General features: G+C 36.5%; 1 protein-coding gene across 1 annotated transcript; it reads right to left on the minus strand.

The window, feature by feature from the left end:
• Positions 1-2,362: 2,362 nt before the first annotated feature.
• Positions 2,363-22,768, minus strand: DEFB114 (defensin beta 114). The gene is made up of 2 exons (XM_049873595.1): positions 22,714-22,768; positions 2,363-2,520 (listed from the first exon to the last, which is right to left on the minus strand). Exons 1-2 carry the CDS (start codon positions 22,766-22,768, stop codon positions 2,363-2,365), a joined length of 213 nt encoding a protein of 70 aa, XP_049729552.1.
• Positions 22,769-23,333: the final 565 nt, after the last annotated feature.

The following is a 23,333-nucleotide window of genomic DNA, read 5'->3' on the forward strand; positions in this document are numbered from 1 at the left end:
CTAAAGTTAACATTTTTGTCATCCTTTGTTCTCCTGAATACTTTAAAAACTTAAAAACACCTAATCTCCACCTGAATTATTTTTCCATATGTTGCTATATGAAATATTTACCTCATTAGATATTATTTTTACCCTTTTAAATAGTGTTCAATTACCTTTACCCACATATCTACCATGTTCTTTAATTTGATTACTTCTTGTATTTCAGACTTTCCATTTGTGGCGATATTTCCTCCTTCCACCCTTTGGTGCGAGTCTGCTATGACAAATTTCCTAAGGTTTTTCTATATCATTCAATGTCTTCATTTTGTCTTCATTTTTGAAAGCTAATTTCACTGGATATAAAATCTAGCTTGACAATTATTACCTGTTAGCACTTTGAAGTGATATTTCCTCTCCTTCTAGATTGCATTGTTGCTTTTGACTAGAAATCTGTCTATCGGCCATTCTTTGGAAAGTAGTCTCCCCACTCCACCACCCACTTCCCAGTCTTGCTCAATTTTCTCCCCACTCCCAGCAGTTTTCTTTCTTAATGTTGGGGCCTCTCTTGGAAATGAGCCCTGTCTGGTCAGTTTCAAGTGTGTCATAGTGGCAGACTTCTCTAATGATCACTTTACTCACCTGCTATTGGAAACCCTGGTGGCATAGTGGTTAAGTGCTACGGCTGCTAACTAAGGGGTCGGCAGTTCGAATCCACCAGGCACTCCCTGGAAACTCTGTGGGGCAGTTCTACTCTGTCCTGTAGGGTCACTTTGAGTTGGAATCAACTTGATGGCAATAGGTTTGGTTTTGGTTTGGTTTCATCTGCTATTGGAGTGGGAAAATCCCTTCTTATAATTGCTGTGATCAGATTGGCATGCTGTTTACCCTTCCCGGTGAACACTTGGGGGCTATGGAGTTCTATTATTAGGGCCATCGGAAGGCCCCATTGCTTCCGCTGATTTTTCCCACACAGACACAGATTCCTCATAGCTATTGGTGGTTTTTTCTGTAACCATTTATATATTGAGGTATGTGGGGATATCTTTTCACCTAGTTTGTTGTAAATTTCTTCATGGGTTTTGGTTTTGCTATCTAGTCACTCTGTTTTCAAAAACCTTGTTGCTGCCACCGTCTTCCCAGAATCCATTTCCTCAAAGTTTCAAGGTAAATTTTGAAATCATTTTGCCTTATTTCTCTTTGCATCCGAATTCTTAACTTGCTCTTCATTCTTAAAGGTCTTATATATTTCTTTCTTCTCTCAAATCCTTGAATCTAATCCTCATCTCTGACTCCAGATCCTACACTGTTACAGACTGGCCATCCTCCTTACCTCTAACTTGTGCATCCTACTTGAGTTAAACTAGCTTCCAGTTTTTTTGAAGGAAAACATTGGTATGATACCCAGTGACTCTCTGATCTCTGTCATGGTAGACTGTTTATGGTAGACATTCCCGCTATGATCACTCTGATTCATAATTAAAGAAACAAACACAAAGCAAAAATCCTGGACCAGTATTCAGTTTTAAAGAACATTAACAATATGTTTGAATAGCTGGTAAAACATTGGTAAAGGGTTAATGTATCTCTTTTTCCTTTTTTGCCGAAAAACAGAGTCTAGTCTCCGTATTTCTTCCTCACATTTTAATATAGCAGAGGCAACTTATGCTGTCTAGTATTTATATTGAGATTAAGAGAAATAGCAGAACTTTGTGGATTTTCCCATGCCAAATGTTGAAAGAAAATATTAATGAATCGTAAGTAAATATTAATGAATAAGTCAGCTGATATTTTATGAGTCTAGACTGTTTAGCCAATGTTTAGATTGTATTTAAATGGAGTTGCTAATGGAGCAAATAATATTGGATATATATCCCTTTTTGAACGAGCAGAACCTTGTGATAACAGAGAGGAAGGGCCATTGAGCATCTCTGTGCTCTTCTGTAGCTTATGTATTCATAGGCTTCATTGTCTCTTGGTTCAGAAAACCTGGTGATGATATTTAGATCATTGATAAGCCCATGAATATTGATTTTCCTAAAACAAATTTCTAATGAGTTCTAATGAGTTCAAGTTTATATTGGAAAGTGTTCAATTGAGTAAGTTTAGGTGACCCCCAAACAGACTAAAATTGGATCTAGATTGAAGCAAACAAGGGACCCCTGGGAAAAGAAATCAGCATCAGATATGCCTGTAGTTTAGAGAAAATAAGAGGGCTCCTACCTTATAAAACCAGTGTATATATAATTAATACCTACCAAGGAAGATAGCAATACTGGCTTATGTCTTTAATTCTTTATTACGGAGGTGCTCTAATTATATTTATATACTTCCCTGTGCTGGTGGACACAAAACTTCTTTGTTCAGAGGTCTATCTTCCTTTTCAAAATAGACCATCTTCTTCATAAAGCCTTTCAGTGCAGCAGATCTTACTTGGCGAGAAACATACATCGACTTGCTTTTCATCTGTAGCACAGTTTCTCTTACAGCGGCCATTATATTTTATGCAACGATCAGGATCCACAAAGGAACATGTGGCTACTGTGAAAGCAGAGTGACTAAAATTACTTATCACTTATTTAAGCACATATCGTTTTCTGATTACATTGTAGAAAATTTGGAAAATTCCAAAAAAAAAAAAATGAAGACAATTAAAGTATCTCCTAACCTGCTATGCAAGTGCTCTTGGTACATGCATGTTGGAAACATGTTTTTTAAATTAATATATGAGGAGAATTTTATCCTCCATATAGCATCCTCCGGAAACCCTGCTGGAGCAGTAGTTAAGAGCTATGGCTGCTAACCAAAAGGTCGGCAGTTCGAATCCACCAGGCGCTCCTTGGAAACCATATGGGGCAGTTCTACTCTGTCCCATAGGGTCGCTATGAATGGGAATCAACTCATGGTAATGGGTTTGGTTTTTTGGTTTTATATCATCTTCCATGTAGCCTCCTAAATAAGATTCATTTTTTTTTTTTTTTAGAGTTTCATGATATTCCCTTGAAATTGTATGCCACAACTTATTCTATCTTTTAGCTATTTTTGGACAAACAGGTAATATTCAAATTTCCTATATTTTAGGATTATGATAAAAATTGTATTAGAAATTTTAATATTTATATGACATATTCTTAGGATAGTTGTAAAAGAGTTATATTCAAGAGCTCATAACTTACATGTTGCCACCAATAGTGTATGTGATTTGTGCCCCAAAATAAAATGGCATCTAATGCAATTTAAAATTTTATGTCTTTGATTATTTGTATTGACCAGTTTTTTGTTTTTGTGTTTTGACCAGTATAATTGACCAGGATAATAACTTTTATCTGTCATATTTACTATGAATTGTTTTTCTCCAGTTGTTTTTCAATTTGTTATTCATGGTTTTTAGATAGTAATAATTTTATTATGTGATAATAAATATTGATTTTCACAAATGTAGAATATAATTTTGACATGCAGAAATGTATAAAAATGTTATCCATTTCCAATGTATTAGCTCACTTTTATAGTAAGATAGTCTTGTTTAAAAGAATTTGATTTAAATACTTTCTTATTCTCTTTTTAAATCTGTTGTAATTGTCAGATATGCAGCTAACTTCATTGCTGCTAAAACTTTAAATAATTGCCCCATGCTATTTATTGAAAAAAGAATCCCTGGTGATGCAATGGTTAAGCTCTGTGCTCCTAGGTAGGCGGTCTGAAACCACTCAATGGTTATGCAGGAGAAAGACCTGGCAACCTGCTTCTGTAAAGATTATAGCCCAGAAAACTCTATGGGGGCAGTTCTCCTCTATCATATGGGGTCACTATGAGTCAAAAATGACTTGAAGGGATACAGCAACGATTTATTGAAAAACCCTACCCATGCCTTGAAATTATTTTCATTATATTCTTAGTGAATATTACATTCTAAATTCTCAAACTCTGTATCTATTTCTGAGCTATCTAGTCTATTTTATGAATATATCCATGGATTTTTGAAACAGAAACAAAAAGCGTAGATTAACAAAATGTGTATAGAAAAACTGTGTTATTTGTTATTATTTTCTTTGTATATAAACCTTAAAAATAAAGTATAAAAAACTTGCAGAAGAATGCCGAAACATAAGTGCACAGCTAAGAGTGTTCTTACAAATTAAGCACTTCTGTGACCAGTAGAACTTTGCTGGTGTTGCATTAGTGCCCCCTCACAGTCACTATTGGCTCCCACTCTTTCATTTCCAAAATAAAGCATTACCTTGAGATCATATTTTGGTTAGGTTTACTCATTTTAAAGCTTTATATGAATGTAGTTGTACAGTGTGTGTGTGTGTGTATATATATATATATTTGTGCCTGCCTTCATTCACTCAAAATTTTGTTTTTTGAGGTTCATCCTTGTTTTTGGTAACTATATTTTTATTAATGGGAATTCTAGAACACTTATTGTGCTCATGTGGAACCTCTACCAAGAGGCAGTTGTTGGAACAGAGCAAGAGGATAATGCATGGTTTAAAATCAGGAAAGGTACACATCAGGATTGTTTCTTTTCACCATATTGATGAAACCTGTATGCTGAGCAAATAGTATGTGAAGGTGGGGTATATGAATAAAAATGGGGCATCAAGATTAGAAGAAAACTCATTAACAACTCTCAATATACAGATGACACAACCTTGCTTGCTGAAAGTGAGGAGGACTTGAAGCCTTACTGATGAAGATCAGACTACAGTCTTCAATATGGATTATACCTTAAAATAAAGAAAACAAAAATCCTCACAACTGTACCAATAAGCAACATCGTGATAAACAGAGAAATGATTGGAGTTGTCAAGGATTTCATTTTACTTGTAATCTACAATCAGAGCCCATGGAAGCAGCAGTCAAGAAATCTAATGGCGTATTGCATTGGGCAAATCCACTGCAAAAGACCTCTTTAAAGTGTTAAAAAGCAAAGATGTCACTGAGAACTAAGGTGGGCCATTCTCAAGCCATGTATCATGGACTGAGTTTTGTCCCCCCAAAATACCTGCCACCTTAAGTGGGCCATGATTCTTAGTAGTGATTGTCCACCACTTTATGTGATTTTCCTCTATGTTGTAAATGCTATCACTATGATGTAATAAAATGGATTAGCAGCAATTACACTGATGAGGTCTACAAGATTAGGTAGTGCCTTAAGCCAATCTCTTTAGAGATATAAAAGAGAGAAGCGAGCAGAGAGACATGGGAACCTCATACCACCAAGAAAGCAGCACCAGGAGTAGAGCCCATCCCTTGGACCTGAGGTTCCTGTGTTGAGATGCTCCCAGACCAAGGGAAGGCTGATGACAAGGACCTTTCTCCAGAGCCAGCAGAGAAACTCTTCCCCTGGAGCTGACACCCTGAATTTGGATTTGTAGCCTACTAGATACTGAGAGAATAAATTTCTCTTTGTTAAAGTCTTCCATTTGTGGTATTTCCATTATAGCAGCTCTAGTAATTAAGACTCCATGATATTTTCAATCTCTTCATATGTGTGTGAAAGCTGCACAATGAATAAGGAAAACCAAAGAAGAATTGATGTCTTTGAATTATGGTGTTGGTGAAGAATATTGGATATAACATGGACTGCCAGAAGACAAACAAATCTGTCTTGGAAGAGGTATAGCCAGAATGCTCATTAGAAACAAGAATGGCAAGACTTTGTCTCATGTACTTTGGACATGTTATCAGGAGGGACTAGTCTCTGGAGAAGGACATCATGCTTGGTAAAGTAGAGGGTCAGTGAAAAAGACCCTTAATGAGATGAACTGGCCCAGTGGCTGCAAGGATGGGCTCAAATATAGCAATGATTGTGGGGATGACACATGACTGGGCAGTGTTTCATTCTGTTGTATGTAGGGTCACTATGAGTTGAAACTCACTTGATGGCACGTACCAATAACATTTTTTAATTAGTCTATAATATTCTGTTGTATACATATATTACATACTATCACTATACTACTGATGAATATTTAGATTGTTTCTAGTTTTGGGATACTCCTGTATTTGACTCAGGGCACATGTTCATGCATTTCTGTTGGGTGTATCACTAAGGGTGGAATGTCAGTATAACGTGTCTGCACAGCTTAAACTTTAGTAGATAATGTCAAACGTGTTTCCAAATAATTTGCACTAATTTAAACTCCTAGCAGCATTATATAATAGTTGCATATATTCCACAACCTAACCAATGTTTGATCTATTTTCGGTTTGTTTGTTTTTTAGTAATTCTGATGGGGATATAATGATATCTCATTCTTGGCTTAAATTTTTAGTTTTCTGATTACTAAGGAAGTATAACATCTTTTTATATATTCACAGACCTTATAGATCTTCTTTTTTTAAAGGTGACCTATCTTCACCCATTTTTCCATTGAATGATCTTTTTTTATGTTGAGTTGTGAGCTCTTATGTTTTGATTATATGCCTTTCATATGTTAAATATATTACAAATATTTTTCCCAATATAGAGCTTGCCTTTTTACTCACTGAAGTTTTGATGAAACAAAAACTCTTGATTTCAATACAATGCTATTGTTTTTTACTGCTAAAGAAATATTCCACATATGCATAGATTATTAATATAATCCCCTATATTAATTTTTATGATTTATTGTTTTTCCTTTCCTGCTTACATCTACACTGTGCCTGGAATTGAGTTTTGGCTATGATAGGAGATAGAGATCAAATTTCACTTTTTTTCCCATATGTATATACAATTGAACCAGCTGTATTTATTGAAAAATTTATTGGTATCCATTGTTCTTCATTCCATCTTTATCATTGAGTGTTTTATACATATATGAGGGTCTGTTTCTGGCCACTCTCTTCTGGTCCACTGATATATTTTTTCTGTACTCTGTATTAAGCAACATTATCATAATAGCTTTGTAGTTAAGTATTTTTGGTATGCGGTAGAGCAAGTCCAAGGACCCCTGGTGGCACTATGATTAATCACTTGGCTGCTAACCAAAAGGTTGGTGATTCAAACCCACCCAGAGGCTCCGTGGGAGAAAGACTTGGTGACCTACTCCTGTAAAGATAACAGCCTAGAAAGCCCTATGAAGAAGCTCTACTCTGTCACATGGGGTCGCTATGAGTTGCAATAGACTCAAAGAGAGGAAGGTCTCTCACCTTAGTCTTCTTTTCACAAGAATATTTTGACACTTCATGTTTCCATACAAATTTCAGAATCACTATATGAGGTTTCATAAAACTAAACAAAGCACAGCTTTTGGGATGTTATTAGGATTACATTATGTAACTCTATGGATCAATTTGGGAACTAGTTTCAGCTTTAAAATAATAAATCTTTTAAGTCATTAATATGGCATGTTCTTCCTTGAATTTAGCTCTTCTTTAATTTACCTCCAACTGAATGGTGATTGGTTGATGATCCAACCAAATGCGGAAATTATTGAACAATATCATTAATATCACACACAGGGAAAATTTTGGTGAAGATCATTCAAATGTGGTTGCAGCAGTACATCGATAGGGAACTACCAGAAATTCAAGCCAGATTCAGAAGAGGACATGGAATGAGGGATGTCATTGCTGATGTCAGATGGATGCTGGCTGAAAGCAGAGAATACCAGAAAGATGTTTTCCTGTGTTTCATTGACTGTGCAGAGGCATTTGACGTGTGGATCATAACAAGATAACACATTATGGATAACATTGCAAAGAATGGAAATTCCAGAACACTTGTGTTCATGAGGAACCTGTACGTAGACCAAGAGGTGGTCATTCAAATAGAATAAGGGGATATTATGTAGTTTAAAGTCAGGAAAGATGTGCATCAAGGTTGTATCCTTCCACCATATTTATTCAATCTGTATGTTGAGCAAATAATCCGAGAAGCTGGCCTATATAAATAAGAACAAGGCATCAGGATTGGAGGAAGACTTATTAACAACCTACGTTATGCAGATGACACAACCTTGCTTGCTGAAAATGAAGAGGACTTGAAGCAGTGATGAAGAGAAGATCAAAGACTGCAGCCTTCAGTATGGCTTACACCTCAACGTAAAGAAAACAAAAACCCTCACAACTGAACTGATAAGCAACATTATGATAAAAAGAGAAAAGATTGAAGTTGTTAAGGATTTCATTTTGCTTGGATTTACAATCAATATCCCTGGAAGCAGCAGTCAAGAAATCAAAAGACATTACATTGGGCAAAACTGCTGCAAAAGACCTGTTTATAGTGTTAAAAAATGTTAAAAAGTCACTTTGAGGACTAAGGTGCACCTGACCCAAGCCATGATGTTTTAAATCACCTCATATTTATGCAAAAACTGGACAATGAATGAGGAAGACCAAAGAGGAATTGACACCTTTGAGTTGTATTGACAAAGAATATTGAATATACCATGGTCTGCCAAAAGAACAAACAAATCTGTCTTGGAAGATGTACAACCAGAATGCTCCTTAGAAGCCAGGATAACGAGGTTTTGTCTCACATACTTTGGACATGTTATCAGGAGGGACCAGTCCCTGGAGAAGGAAATCATCCTTAGTAAAGTCAAGGGTCAGCCAACAGGAGAAAGATCCTCAATGAGATGGATTGACACAGTGGCTGTAACAATAGGCTGAAGCATAGCAATGATCATGGGGATGGCACAAGACTGGGCAGTGTTTCATTCTGTTGTACATAGGGTCACCATGAGTCCGAACTAACTCAAAGGCACCTAACAACAACTATTTACCTCGATTATATGTATATATACAGAGAGAGCATTGCTGTGACTGCTAACCAAAAAGGTCAGCAGTTTGAATCCACCAACCACTCCTTGAAAACCCTAATGGGACAGTTCTACTCTGCCTTCTAGAGTGGCTATGAGCTGGATTGACTTGATGGCAATGAGGTTAAAGGGTATATATATGTGTATATATATATGTGTGTGTGTACATATATATATACACACTCACATACATATATATTTTTAGATTTCTGTGTAGAGGGCTTACAAATCTTTCTTTAGAGTTATCATTTGAGGGTGATATTTCTAATGCTATTATAAATGGTATTGCATTTATAATATCATTTTCTTCTAGTTACTAATATATAAAATCTAATTGATTTTTAAATTGATTTTGTATTAATTCTTTTAATTTATCTGAAGATCTCTTTACTTATTCTACATACACCATCACGAATACTAGGAATAATGACAATCTTTTTCTTCCATCCAACTCCATAAAATTTACAACTTATTCTTGTTGTAGTGCACTGGCTAACACTCTATTGCAATGTCAACTGAAATTAGTGAGACAAGGCACTCTTACTTTATTCCAGATCTCAAAGGAAAATTTGTAATCATTTGCTATCTAGTATGATGTTTACTGTAGAGTTTTTTTTCTTTCTTTTTTAACAAGTTTTGTTAGATGCAGCAACTTAATCCTATTGTTTATTGCTGAGACATTTGAAAAAATGATGAATGGATGTTAAATTTTACCAAATATTGTTTTCTCTAATGACTTGACAGCATAAATGTTTCCCTCTGATCTGTTAGTTGGTGACACTGAATGATGTATGTATTTAAAAATAAAAATAAAAAACACCATTGCCATTGAGTCTATTCCGACTCAGAGCAACTCTCTAAGACAGAGTAGAACTGCTCCACAGAGTTTCCAGGGAGCAGCTGGTGGATTCTTCCTGCTGAACTTTTGGTTAGCAGTTGTATGTAGCTCTTAACCACCACACCACCATGGCCCCTAGAATGCTATAAAAAAATACTTACCTTGAAATCTGGGAATTCAGGCAAACTTTTCTGATATAACTGGGTTTTGATTTCTAGGGTGGTTTTTTTTGTTGTTGTTTTGGAGTCTATATTCATCAGTGAGTTTGGCCTTTAGTTTTCTTACTTGTAGTGTCCTTATAAGGCTTTAATACCAGGGTTCCTATGAGTCAGAATCAACTTGACAGCACAGGTTTTGGTTTTGGTTTTGGCTTAATGTTGATCTCACAAAATGAGTGAGAAGCATCTCTTCATTTTCTATTCTCTAGAAGGGTTTATATATAATTCATTTATTTCTTAAATGTTTGGTAGAATTCAACAGTGAAAATATCTGGGCCTGACATATTCTTTATGGGAAACTTAATTATTATCAATGGTCCTTAATGGATTTAGAAGCATTTTTTATTTTGTATTTCTTTATGTGTGGTCAGATTTAGAATGTTGCATTTTTTCAGGAATTATCCATTACATGTACATTTTTAACTATATTGCCGTGAAGTTGTTCAAAACACCCTTAAATGACCTTTTTGATATCTGTAGCATATGTGCTACTATTCCTGATTAATATTACCTTGCCTCCTCTGTTTTGTTTTGCTTTCCCAGTTTTTAGAGCTTTATTAATCCCGTTAGTCTTTTCAAAAGACAAAAGTCTGCCTTTTTGTTTTTTTTCTAATATATTAATATCTGATGATATTTTTATTATATACTTGTTACTTTGAGTTTAATCTGATGTTTTTTCTAATTTCTTGAGTTAAATTTTTGGCTAAATATTTATCTGTCTCTACATACTTAAGTTTTCTTTGTAAACACTATTATATCCCATGAACTTTGCTTTACTAATTTTCTTTCCAGTTACATGATATTGCAAGTAAGAAAACTAAAGGCCAAATTCACTCATCACTGATGAGTATAGATGAATCCCTCGTTAATCTGTTCTCTTGTCTGTTGATTTCTGATTCTTGATCAGGTAGTCATTTCCTTTTGTCCTTGATTATTTTTGATACATATGTTGTTAATGAAAAATTGAGGAAATAATTTGAGGCATTGCATGATATCATCTTCCTCCAGAAATTATTTATTATATTGTCTGGTTGGTGGTTAGAACGACCAACAGTCCTGGATTGACTTAAACCGTTTTTAGAAATTGAAACAATTTCAACCTGGGCTTTACTGCCTGGAGGAATTGACTACTTTCATTTCATCTTAGACCTAATATGCAGTCCTTTTGGATAATCATCCAATTTTTTTTTTTTTTCGTAGTTCTATCCTTTCTCACGAAGATGGTATAGGACCCGGAAATATTTCATTCTGTTATACATAAGGTTACCATAAGTCAGAGCTGATGGGACAGCAACTAATAACAACGATAACAACAACAATCCCTTTTTTAGGATCTTGATTACAATTTTGTCTCTCTAATCCCATGTTGGAATCCCAGGGTGGTGCTAATGGTAACATGCTCTTCTGCTAATGAAAAGGCTGGAGGTTCAAGTCTACCCAGAGGTGCCTCGGCAAAAATGCCTGGCAATCTACTTCTGAAAAATCAGGCATTGAAACCCCACGGAGCAGACCTGGGGTTGCCATGACTTAGAATCCACTTGAAGGCAACTAGTAAAAAAAAATCCCATGTTGTTGATAGCTGCTGTGGAGATGCCCCAATTCAAGGTGACTCCATGTACGACGAAATGAAATGCTGCCGGGCCATGTGTGCCATCACCATGATGGGCTGCAAGTCAGACCATTGTGAGCCAGGGGGTTTTCATTGGCTGCTTTTCAGAAGTAAATCACCAGGCCTTCCTTCCTAATCCCATGTAGTCTAGAAGCTCTGCAGCATCGTAACAGCATCACTGCAACATGCAAGCCTCCCCTGACTGGTGGTAGGTACACATGACGTGCATTGGTCGGAAATCATATCCGGGCCCACCATAGGGATGGTGAGAGTTCTACCGCTGAACCACCCGTGCCCCCCACCGTAATCACATAAGGCTATCCAAATTCTTTTCAGCTTCTCTCCTGCCTGTTTAAGAATGTGCAGGTGCTTCTAGGGAGAAGAGTGCCTCAAAGAGGATCTCATGCAGGCGTTTCCTTTGTAATTTTTAATTGCCCTGATAGCTCTTCAATGACTGTGAGCATTTTTTTTTTTTCTTTTCGTCCATCAATCCCATTGTTGTCAGTGGGGGTTTTGTGAAACAAACTGTTGTCATCTTATAGTAAGGTTTAATTTAAGGCTGTTATGTGAAACAGGCTAGTACCATTTTATAGTGTTTTAACATGTGGTAGAGCAAAGGAATCACTATTCTTATTTTTCAAAATTTTTCATATGGTATACACTGATAGGTCTTTATAACTTTGCAGAGGGCAGATGGGTTTATAGCCAAAGACTCGAACTTGAATTTCAATTCTTCCAGTTGCTAGGTATGTAACTTTGAGCAAGTTAACGTAAGTTCTGTGAGCCATAGAGTTGCCTCATTTGTGAAATGGTGAAAGTACCTAGTTCTCTGTGAGACACACTGAGTTAACACGTGAAAATGTTCATGATAGTAGCTGGAATATAGTAATTTAGTACAGGTTACGAACCATGATTAATTAATGGCTAAGGAAAGACTGCAGTTGAAATTAAATCATTATCAAATACAACTGTTAGGTCAAGCAATAAGCTTTATTGTAGAAATAAGACAAAATAAATATTGAGCACAGAAATAAATACACATGTAAGGAAGAAAAAAGTAGAGTAAGTATTGTGACAGAGAAAAACATAGGGTCCAATTTGTTAACAGATGAGTGCTACCTTATATACCTGAGTACTTGTTTTCATCGAGTCCATTCTGACTCATAGAGACCCCATAGAACAGAACAGAACCACCCCAGAGGGTTTTCACGGAGTGGCTGTTGGATTCCATCTTTTGGTTAGCAGCCAAGCTCTTAACCACTGTGCCACCAGAGCTCTGCTACCTTATAGTCCTGGTATAGTATCGTGAAAGAGTGATATAAATCTTAAAAAATGACTAAGAGCTATCCAAATGAGAAGAAGGAATATAAAGTAAACATGATCCAGGAAAAGGATATACTTCTAATCTTAGAGTTGAAAGATAATATATTTAGGTCCAAAAACTAATGATAATAAAAATAGTTCTTATTCATTGAAGGAAACCCTGGCAGTTAAGAGCTATGGCTGCTAACCAAAGGTTGGCAGTTCAAATCCACCATGTGCTCCTTGGAAACTCTGTGGGGCAGTTCTACTCTGTCCTATAGGGTTGCTATGAGTTGGAATGGACTCGATGGCAATGGGATGGGTATTCATTGAAAATGTACTATGCGCCAACTGTTGTTTTAAATAATATCTTATGGCATCTCGTTTAATGCTTCTGAAACTTTGAGATTGGTGATGTTCACGTGAGAAAATAGAGGTTTCTGTGATCAAATAATTTTGCCAAGAATGCACAACTAGTACGTGCTTAACGCACAATTCAATCTTACGTCGTTCCAAAGCAGAATCTTCAGCTTAAATATTCACTCCACAGTTTCTACATTGAACGAGTTGGAAACTGACACTTGGAAAACACCCAGCAGATGTCTTGGTGTTGCCTCAACTTAGATGCAGTCTATGGTAGGTCAGCATTGTCTTTAGGGATTTTTTTTTTTTTTCTCTTATGACTACAGAGGAACATGAAGACGTGAAAGTTGGAAGCAAGTACTTGGTGAATAAGAAAGAACATGGGATTCTATTAAAATGACTATGTTTGTATATGTAAATAATCATTATTAATAAATACATGATGATGTGCTATATATATGCCTAATAAATGTTTTTTTGGCTGCACCCTGAATGCAGGAAGAAATTTTACCCTACCAGTTACCATTGAGTTGATTTTGACTCATGGTGACCCCATGCGTATCAGAGTATAACTGTGCTCCATAGGGTTTTCAATAACTAATTTTTCAGAAGTAGATCTCCAGGCCTTTCTTCCTAGGTACTTCTGGGTAGACTTGAATCTTCAACTTTTAGTTTCGCATTCAGCAGTGTTAACCATTTGCACCATCCAGGGACTCCTATTTTACACAAAGTAAATATACGTTGAAGAATTCTAACTCCTCTACTTGGAATTCTTTTGCCCATTCCTTTGATTTTGACTTTTTTTAACACAGAATTGCTTGATATCTGCACATTCAATGTCACTTTCTGTTCCCCAGCTCTTCTTCACCTGTTATTCAGATCTTGGAGCCAATTCCTTGTTTTCTTTTCTATTCCTGAGACATTGTTAGTTTGTCAGACACTTAAAGATCTTATGGCAGGCTCTCTGATCTCTGCTATCAAATTTTCTTCATACACATTGAACAGAATGTTGTTGAGTCATATTTATTTGTTCCTCCTCTTGTTCAAGAATGTTTAAGGGGTTTACAAATAAAGGAAGATAAAAGTCCAGAAGGGAAGATAAGATCAATTTTTAAGCTACCTTACCCAAGATAAATGTAATCATTGCCACAAAAGAAGTACCAACAGGGTATTTATTTGTCATAGAATATCTTTCTGGACTGGTTGGGAATTTGTTTAGCTAATTAATAAAATTCTGGCCAATTTAAAAAAGCTTTTTTTTTTTTTTTCTGTAGCCCTGGCATTACAGTGGTTAAGAGTTTGGCTGCTCTCCAAAAGGTCAGCAGTTTGAATCCAGCAGCTGCTCCTTGGAAACTCTATGAGGGCAGTTCTACTCTGTCCTATAGGGTCATTATGAGCCAGAATGGACTCGCGGCAATGGTTTTTTTAAATGGGTTAATTTATTTTTCTGGGTTCTACTTCTATCCTAACATTTTCTCATATTTCTCATTCAACCAAATTGCCTTGGCTACTGATTCACCTTGACTTTTTAAACATAATTAAACCTAGAGCAGCAGGCCAGATACAGTATCCTTACAAACATTCCCTCTTTCTTCATTCTAGATTCAGCCTACCATTCACCATGTAGTATCATGCCATAAAGCTGCCAAAGCCACTATTCTTTCATGTTTTAACCATCATCAGTATTGACCTCTATCCGATTTCTACAATTTATCTTCTCTAGCATGATATCTTCCTGTTGGACATGTTCACAAAATATCCTCTTCTACTGAACCCTTCCCCTTGCTTCTCAGGTTACTTTTAGGATTTACCAATAGACCAGTCACATCATTATGCAACTCATATCTGCTACTCTATGGACACTTTTAAACCTACCCACTCTGACATATTAATTACCCTTGCTGTTTACTTGGTCTATCAAAGACCAAATAGAGGGCACTTTGTCCATTCCAGTACGCACTGTAAGTTAATGCCTATTGGGTGATCAAAGGCTAAAGGGAAGCCTGTGGTCACTGTTCCTGGATGAAGTGTTTTCAAAGTCTTATCCAAAGTTTTCTGCAGTCTCCACAAATGTAGAGTTTGATGGTGTACAGACCCTTTACATCTGAAGCCCAGCTTTGTTCCCATGTGACCTCACAGCTTTTGACCACAGTATCTAATGTGCCTTCTATTTAACCTCAATGCCTGCTATAGGAAGTAGTATGATGAAGCAGAAAAAAGAAAAAGTGCTGGAATCTGAAAAGTCTGGATTTGCTTTCCAATTATGGTACATATTAGTATAGATGTGACCTTGAAAAATTGCTTCATTTGATATTGGTTTCCTCTTCTATAACTAGAGACAATGAGAGCCTCTATTTATATGGAAGGTCAGATTAGTTGTCTATGCGAAAAGTCATGGTGCTGCGCTTGGCACAAAGTAGACACTAACATTTACTTCATCTACTCCCTTTTCCTTTCAACTTCTGAGTCCAAACATAAGCGTTTTACCCCAATTTTGAAACTCTTCATTAGAGAATTTAGGACAATTCCTCAAACCTTCATCATCCGTTTTCCTAGTTCTATCATTCTTACTATTTAAAGTATACTTACATAAACCTAAATCAGATTAGTTCTTTGATTTATCTAAGTTTGATTAACTAATGTATAAACCTGCTAGAGAATTACTAAATCTTTTATTTCTGTTTCTTCAGTGTCTAGCATTACATCACTGTTGTTGTTGTGTGACTTCAGGTCAGTTCCAACTCATAGCAACCCTACAGGACAGAGTATAACTGCCCCATAGGGTTTCCTAGGCTGTAATCTTTATAAGAGCAAATTGCCAGATCTTTTCTACTGAGGAGTAGTAGCTGGAGTGTTTGGTTAGCAGGCAAGCACTTAACCATTGTGCCGTCAGGGCTCCTTTGTACACTAGGCATTCATTATTAGATGGTCATTGATTGATACTCCAGCACCATGTACCTGGACACCGTCCCTAATCCTATTTGAGGTCTTCATTTCCTCGGGCTCCCTTCATTATTAATAACAACTATAACAATAGCAAAAAATGTAATAATAATGATACCTAAATTGGTATATAATTTTCAGTTTGTAAAGCTACTTTCCAATACCTTATCTTGTTACATCTTAACTGTATTCTTCTAATACCTAACAGGCACAGTTCTATATCAGAATTTTTATCTTTTTAAAATTATGCTTATTATTGATTATGGTTATAGTATTTTCTTTGTTTTATGTTAAGGACTTTGACAAATCACTTAAATTCTTTGAGTGACAAGGTTCACAGAACTATTAAGTAATGGATCTAGGAACAAAATTTAGAATTTGTGAGTCTGAATACTGTTTTGTTTCTGATACATGATTCACCTACTGAACTTACAACTTTCTAGTGTGAAGTTAGAACAATTGTGGGTGTATATTTATGTCTTCTTTGTTAGGTGCCCAGATTATTTCAGCAGCTATTATCTCTTGAGAATATAATGACCAACAAGGACTTCACTGCTGTACATATTTTGGTTATTTCTTTTTAACTGATTCGTAAGCGCATTGCTTTATTACATTGCTAGTACATTGGTTAATTTTACAAGGATTTTTGAGATACCACTTCTTAACCTGACCACTTTATTTCTACTGTACCTCACTGCCCAGGATATTCTAAGGCTAAATATTAGGTCGCCTTATAAAGCTTGTTATCAATAACCTTTTTTTTTAGTCCATCTATCTTCCCTAGGGCCCAATTTACTATTAAGCCTTCACATTGTAACCTTATATTTACATTTGATTAAGTAAGTCTTCTTAATCATTTAAATATAAAAAAAGAACATCAAAGTCTACAAAGTACAGAGAAGCTCACCTTCATCATTGCATTTTATCAGCATATTAATTTCATGAGGTAGGTAAAGAACATTACTGGTATAACAATATATTCAATGAGGAAATTAAGATTCAATATAATTGGGAGACTTCTTTAATTGAAAAGATTGTGTTAAGAACCCACATTTTCTAATTCATGATCTAGTATCTATACTTTGAGTTAGAGGGATATCCTATGTTACAAATATCCCAGAAATATTTATTTTACCTGGTAGAATGAGACTTGCACAGCATAGAAAATGGAAGAGATGGTAAAAGATCTTCATTCTGTAGAAAGAAGCTTCTAAAAGATTTGGTAGCACTACTTTGGAGACTAGAGTGCTCTCAAAAAAGCCACGAGACATTTCCTATTTATAGTTTTCTAATGGAAGAGAAATGGTCTTTATCCGGAAATTGTTCTAATTTTGTGTGCGAGTCTCTGCTCCATTGACTAGGGCTGTGTCTGTGGGCTGAGTTGCAATTAACTGATGTTTAGAATAGAATCTCTCTGTAGATGAGAGCTGTAAACATGCATCCTCATCTTAATGATGAGCAAGAAGACCAACACAAAAGGGCATACACAGAGTGGGTTTAAGGGAATATTAACTTACCATTTCAGATGTAAAACAACTGAACAGTACCATATGTTTAAATTCCTGGTTACTTCTTCAAATACATTCTCATCACTAATTTGGTGTGTAAATTACACAATATGTCCATATGTCCAAAATCCTTAGTTTTATTCAGTGATCCCATTAATTTTCCCTAGATCGTTTATTGATCAAGAGCTAAATACTAAGCTCCGTTTTTGTCATTATTATTATTGCTATTTTTTTTTTTAACTTTGTTATTTTCAGATCCAACATGAATAGTCATGGAGCTCTCCGTTTTCCTAGGAAAGCCCCCAAAATTTCCATTTACTTTTTAAAGTTGTTATCACAGTAATACATGCACAAAATAATGACAGGAGACCTTGAATAGCAATAATTCCCACTTCAATTTCCCTAATCTCTTATTTTCAACCCTTTGATGATCACTAACATAAGAATTACCATTTAGTTTATGCCTTGTCTTGGCTTAGTAATTATAGAGTACATCTTCTGATTTCCATTAAAAAAAAAAAAGGTACATTTAGATCACTTACATTCTCTTGTGCTGCACTCCTCCTTAGATATGTGAAAGCTATATTAATTTTTGAAAATTTCAGTAGGTTGTCTTAATACCTGTATTTATTGTTCTACCAACTTTAGTCACTGTATTAACTCTTCTCCATTTTAAGTGCAGATATTCTATTAGTCCATTAGCCATTCCCTCTAACATTCCTCCCCACCTTCCACATCTTATTTGCATATTGCTACGTTTCCTTTTATCTTGTCCAAGGTAATATTTAAGAGCCGTAGTGGCACAGTGGTTAAAGTGCTTGGCTGCTAACTAAAAGGTCAACTGTTAGAACCCACCAGCCGCTCAGAGGGAGAAAGACTTGGCAGTCTGCTTCCACAAAGATTACAGCCTTGGAAACCCTGTGGGGCAGTTCTACTCTGTCCTGTAGGGTTGCTAGGAGTCAGAACTGACCCAAATTGATGGCAATGAGTTTGTTTTGGTTTTTCAATGACCAATGATGTTGACATCTTTTCATGTACTTATTTCCTATTTATATACCTTTCTTGGCAAAGTTTCTGTTCAAAGATTTTTGTTTTGAATATTTGATTGTGTTTTAGGTGAAAGTTTACACAGCAAATTAGTTTCCCATTCAACTACTTATACACAAATTGTTCGTGACATTGATTGTTGCTCCTCAATGTGTCAGCACTGTCCCCATTTCCACCCTGCCTTCCCTATTTCCATCTCTCCAGTTTCCCTTCCCCTCCTTGTTCTCTCATCTTTGATTTTGTGCAAATATTGCCTGTTTGGTCTCGTATAGTTGCTTGTTCTAAGGAGAACATTCCTCATGGGTGTTAATTGTTTATTTTATAGGCCAATCTATTATTTTGGAAACTCTGGTGGCATAGTGGTTAAGTGCTATGGCTGCTAACCAAAAGGACACTAGTTTGAATCCACTACAGGAGCTCCTTGGAAACTCTATGGGGCGGTTCTGCCCTGTGCTCTAGGGCTGCTGAGTCAGAATCGACTCGATGGCAAGGGGTTTTTTGGTTTTATCTATTATTTGGTTGAAAGATGACCTCCAGGAGTGGCTTCAGTTCCAAGTTAAAAGGGTGTCTTAGGGCAATAGTCTCAGGGGTTCCTCCAGTCTCTATCATTCCAGTAAGTCTGGTCTTTTTTTGTGATTTTGAGTTTTGTTCTACATTTTTCACACATTCTAACTGGGACCTTCTGTTGTGTCCCTGATCTTTAATTTTCTTTTCTTTTTTTTTTTTTTTGTGGTATCTTTGCCTGGCTTTGGTTTCAGGATTATGCTGGCTTCATAGAATGAATTAGGCAGTATTCCTTCCTCTTTTACGTTCTGGAATAGTTTGAGTAGGAATTGGTGTTAATTCTCCTCTGAATGTTTGTTAGAACTCTACAGCGAAAAGCCATCTGGGCCAGAGCTGTTTTGGGCTGGGAGTTTTTCTTTTTCTTTTTTTTATGATATCTGCAATTTCTTCTCTTGTTATGGGTCTATTTGTATTTTTTTTTTTTTACCACTGTTTGTATTAGTTTAGGTAGTGTGTTTCTAGAAATTTGCCCATTTCTTCCAGGTTTTCAAATTTGTTAAAGTACAATTTTTCATAATATTCTGTAATAGTCCTCTTTATCTTAGATTGTTCTGTTATAATGTGGCCCGTTTCATGTCTTGTTCCAGTTATTTGCACCTTCCCATTTTTTTTGCTTTGTCAATTTGTCCAGTGGTTTGTCAGTTTTATTGATCCTTTCAAAGAATCAACTTCTAGTTTTGTTGATTCTTTCTACTGTTTTTACATTCTCTATTTTGTTTATTTCTGCTCTGATCTTTATTATTTCCTTTCTTCTGGGAACTGTGGACTTATTTTGCTCTTCCTTTTTTATTCGTTCAAGTTGTCAGGTTAAGTTATTGCTTTTGGATCTTTCTTCTTCTTGGATGTGTCCATTTATGGCAGCAAGTTTTCCTCTTAGTACTGCTTTTCTTATGTTCCAGAGATTTTGGCATGTTGTGTCTTTAGTCTCACTTTGTTTCAAGGATTTTTTTAAGTTCATTTTTAATTTCTTCTATGACCCAGAAGTTTTTTTTTTTTTTTTTGACCCAGAAGTTTTTAAGTAAGGTATTATTCAGTTTCCATGTTTTTAATTTTTTTTTTCCTTGTTCTTTCTGTTATTGATCTCTAGTTTTATAGTTATGGTCAGAGAAGATGCTTTGCATTATGTCGATGGTTTTTGATTTATTGAGGCTTGCTTCATGGCCTTGAATATGATCTATTCTGGAGAATGATCCATGTGTGTTGGAGAAGAACGTGCACTGTGCTGCTGTTGGGTGTTGTGTTCTGTATATGTCTATGAGGTCAATTTGGTCAATTATGTTATTTAGATTGTCCGTATCGTTACTGAGGTTCTTTCTAGTTTTTCTACCCATTATTGAAAGTTGTGTGTTAAAGTCTCCTCTTTTATCCAAAATTATTATTCCTGCTCCTGCTCTGCTTGATATATTTTTTCCATCCTTTGATTTTTAACTTGTTTATGTCTTTGTGCCTAAGGTGTGTCTCTTATAGGCGACATATTAATGCGACATGGTTTTTTATCCATTTTACCACTCTCTGTCTCTTGACTGGTACCTTTAATCTATTTACATCCAGTAGGCTTAACAATAGGCATGGATTCATTGCTGTCATTTTGGGTTTTTTTGTGTGTGTGTGATGTTAACATTTTCTTTGTTCCTTTTAATTTTCTGTGCTGAGTTCTTCTTGTATATGGATTTTCTTTTCCTATTAATAACTGTTGTTTTTATGTTTACTAAGTCTTTTTATTTTTCTTCTTTTTTATTTTGGTGAGTAGGTTTATTATTTTTCTTTGTGGTTACCCTGAAGTTTACCATAATCCTCTTAAAACAGTCTGTTATATCTTGAAATCTCCTTGACTTCCTCCTCATATGGAATTTCTGTATCTACATCTTTTATTCCCCCCTTTTGTTTTGAAGTTGTCATCACTTACAGCTAAACTCTTCTAATTCCCTGTAGTCAGTTTTTTTAGCTTTATTTTGTTTTTATGAAATCTTTATCTGAGTTGGTATCTGGATGATGTCATATATTTTTATTTTAGGTTGCTGTCTGATATCATTGGTTCTCTATCCAAAGGACTTCCTCTAATATTTCCCGTAAGGCTGGTCTGGTTTTTAGGCATTGCCTTAGTTTCTGCTTATCTAGAATGTCTGGGTTTTGCTATCATTTTTGAAAGACATTTTTTCTGGGTATATGATTCTTGATTGGCAATTATTTTACTTCAGGATTTTATGTATGTCATCCCATTGCCTTCTTGCCTGCATGGCTTCTGACGAGAAATCAGCACTTAGTGTTATTGGTACTGCTTTGTAAGTGATATTTCATTTTTTCTTGAACTGCTTTCAGAATTCTTTGTCTTTGGCTTGGGAAGTTTGATTATGATATGTCTTGGTGATTTTTTGGGGGGTGGGTTTTGTTCTATATGGGGCTTGTTAGCTTCTTGGATGGTATCCTTCTCATCTTGTGTGATATTTGAGAAGTTTTCAGCCAATATATCTTCAAAAATTCTTTCTGTATTTTTATTTTTTTCCTCTTCTGGAATCCCTATTACATGTAAATTGTTATTCTTGGTGGTATCCCAAATAACCTTTATGCTTTCTTCATTTTTCTTCATTCTTTTTTTCTGATTGTTTCTCAAACAATTTAGTATCAAGGGATTTGTCCTCTACTTCGCTGATTCTTTCTTCTATTGACTCAATTCTACTTTCGTATCTTTCCATTGAGTTATCTATTTCTGATATTTTGTTGTTAATCTTCTGAATTTCTAGTTGCTTTTGTATGGTTCCTAATTGGCTATTAAGTCTGTCATTTTGTTCTTGTATTGTTTTCCTGAATTCTTCTAGGTTTTTTTCTGAGTTTTCCTTGATCTCTTTGAAGAGCCAAACATAGTCTTTTGAATTCTTTCTCAGGTAATTTGGTTGTTGTTTCTTCCTCAGGAAGGTTTTCTTTCCCTTTATTTTGCTCACTTGTTTGAGTCATCATATCCTGTTTTTTTCATTTGATCTATTATTGTCTAAGAAGCCCTGGTAGTGTAGTGGTTAAGCCCTTGGTTGCTAACTGACAGGTCAGTGGTTTGAACACACCAACAGCTTCATGGGAGAAAGATGTGCAGTCTGTTTCCCTAAAGATTTACTGCTTTGGAAAGCCTAAGGAGCAGCTCTACTCTGTCCTGTAGGGTCACTATGAGTCAGAATTTACTTGATGGCAATGGTTTGGTTTCTGGGTTTGATTATTGTCTGCTGTCTCTGAGGCATTAAGGTGTTATTTTATTTATTTATGTATTTATTGGTTGATTGTTTTGTCCTGATTTCTTGTTTTGATTTGATATATCAGGGTGGGCGGGGTGAGTGTGCCCCACTGATTGCTCATCAGTGGCATAGGTGCACTCACCACCTATCTCTGGGTGGGTGGGGAAGTGGTGTGTAGGGCGACTGCACGTCAACATTCACTGAACATGTGGGGTGACTGGTGGCAGGCTGAGTGGACATAGTCTACCATTTGTTGTCAGTCCAGGGACATGGGAGTGTGCTATGGCACCCACCAGGTCATGGGGCAGTGGGAAGGGTAGGTGTGGCTAACAGGTAGTGGCATGGGCACTCTTACTGCCACTCACCTGGTAGGTGGGTTGGTGGATGGGGGATGTGGTAGACAACCAGAAGGGTGAGCATGCTCACTGTTGCTTACCAGATGGGTGGGGTGACAGGAAAGGATGTGTAATGGGCAACTGGTGATGTGTATGTGCTTTCTGCTACTCCCCAGGGGCAGAACAGGGAGCACATGGGTGTGGCAGGGTGGGAGATTAGGGGTGTGGGAGCACTCACTGTCACTCACTGGGTGGACAGGGTGGCAGGAAGGGGTGTGTGGTGGGTGGTCAGGGACACAGAAGTGCATCCTGCCTCTTGCTGCGTAGACAGGCCATGGGCATGGGTGTGTGGCTGGCAACTGGGGGCATGGGAGAGCTCACTGCCACTCACCAAGTGGGAAGTGTGGCAGGTAACCGGCAGAAGGGGAGTGCTGTCTTCCACTTGCTGGTAGGTGGTGTGGCAGGCAGTGGGTATGGCAGATGACTGGGAGTGTTGGACACTCACTGCCAGTCATTGGGTGGGTAGGGTGATAGGCGGAGGCATGTGATGGATGACTGGAGGTACAGGAGGGATTACTGCTGCTTGCTGGATGAGCAGGGTGGTGGAGTGTTGCAGAGAATGGGGTTGAGGGGAGGGAGGACTCATACCA

Source organism: Elephas maximus, chromosome 1, assembly GCF_024166365.1.
Source record: "Elephas maximus indicus isolate mEleMax1 chromosome 1, mEleMax1 primary haplotype, whole genome shotgun sequence".
NCBI lineage: Eukaryota > Metazoa > Chordata > Mammalia > Proboscidea > Elephantidae > Elephas > Elephas maximus.

Coding starts and splice junctions, on each gene's coding strand:
- DEFB114 (XM_049873595.1), bottom strand. CDS start 22,768: ATGCTCACCCTTCTGGTTGTCTACCACATCCCCCATCCACCAACCCAC. Junction 2,521..22,713: donor TCCACCAACCCACCTACCAG/GTGAGTGGCAGT, acceptor CTGCTTTCACAG/TAGCCACATGTTCCTTTGTG.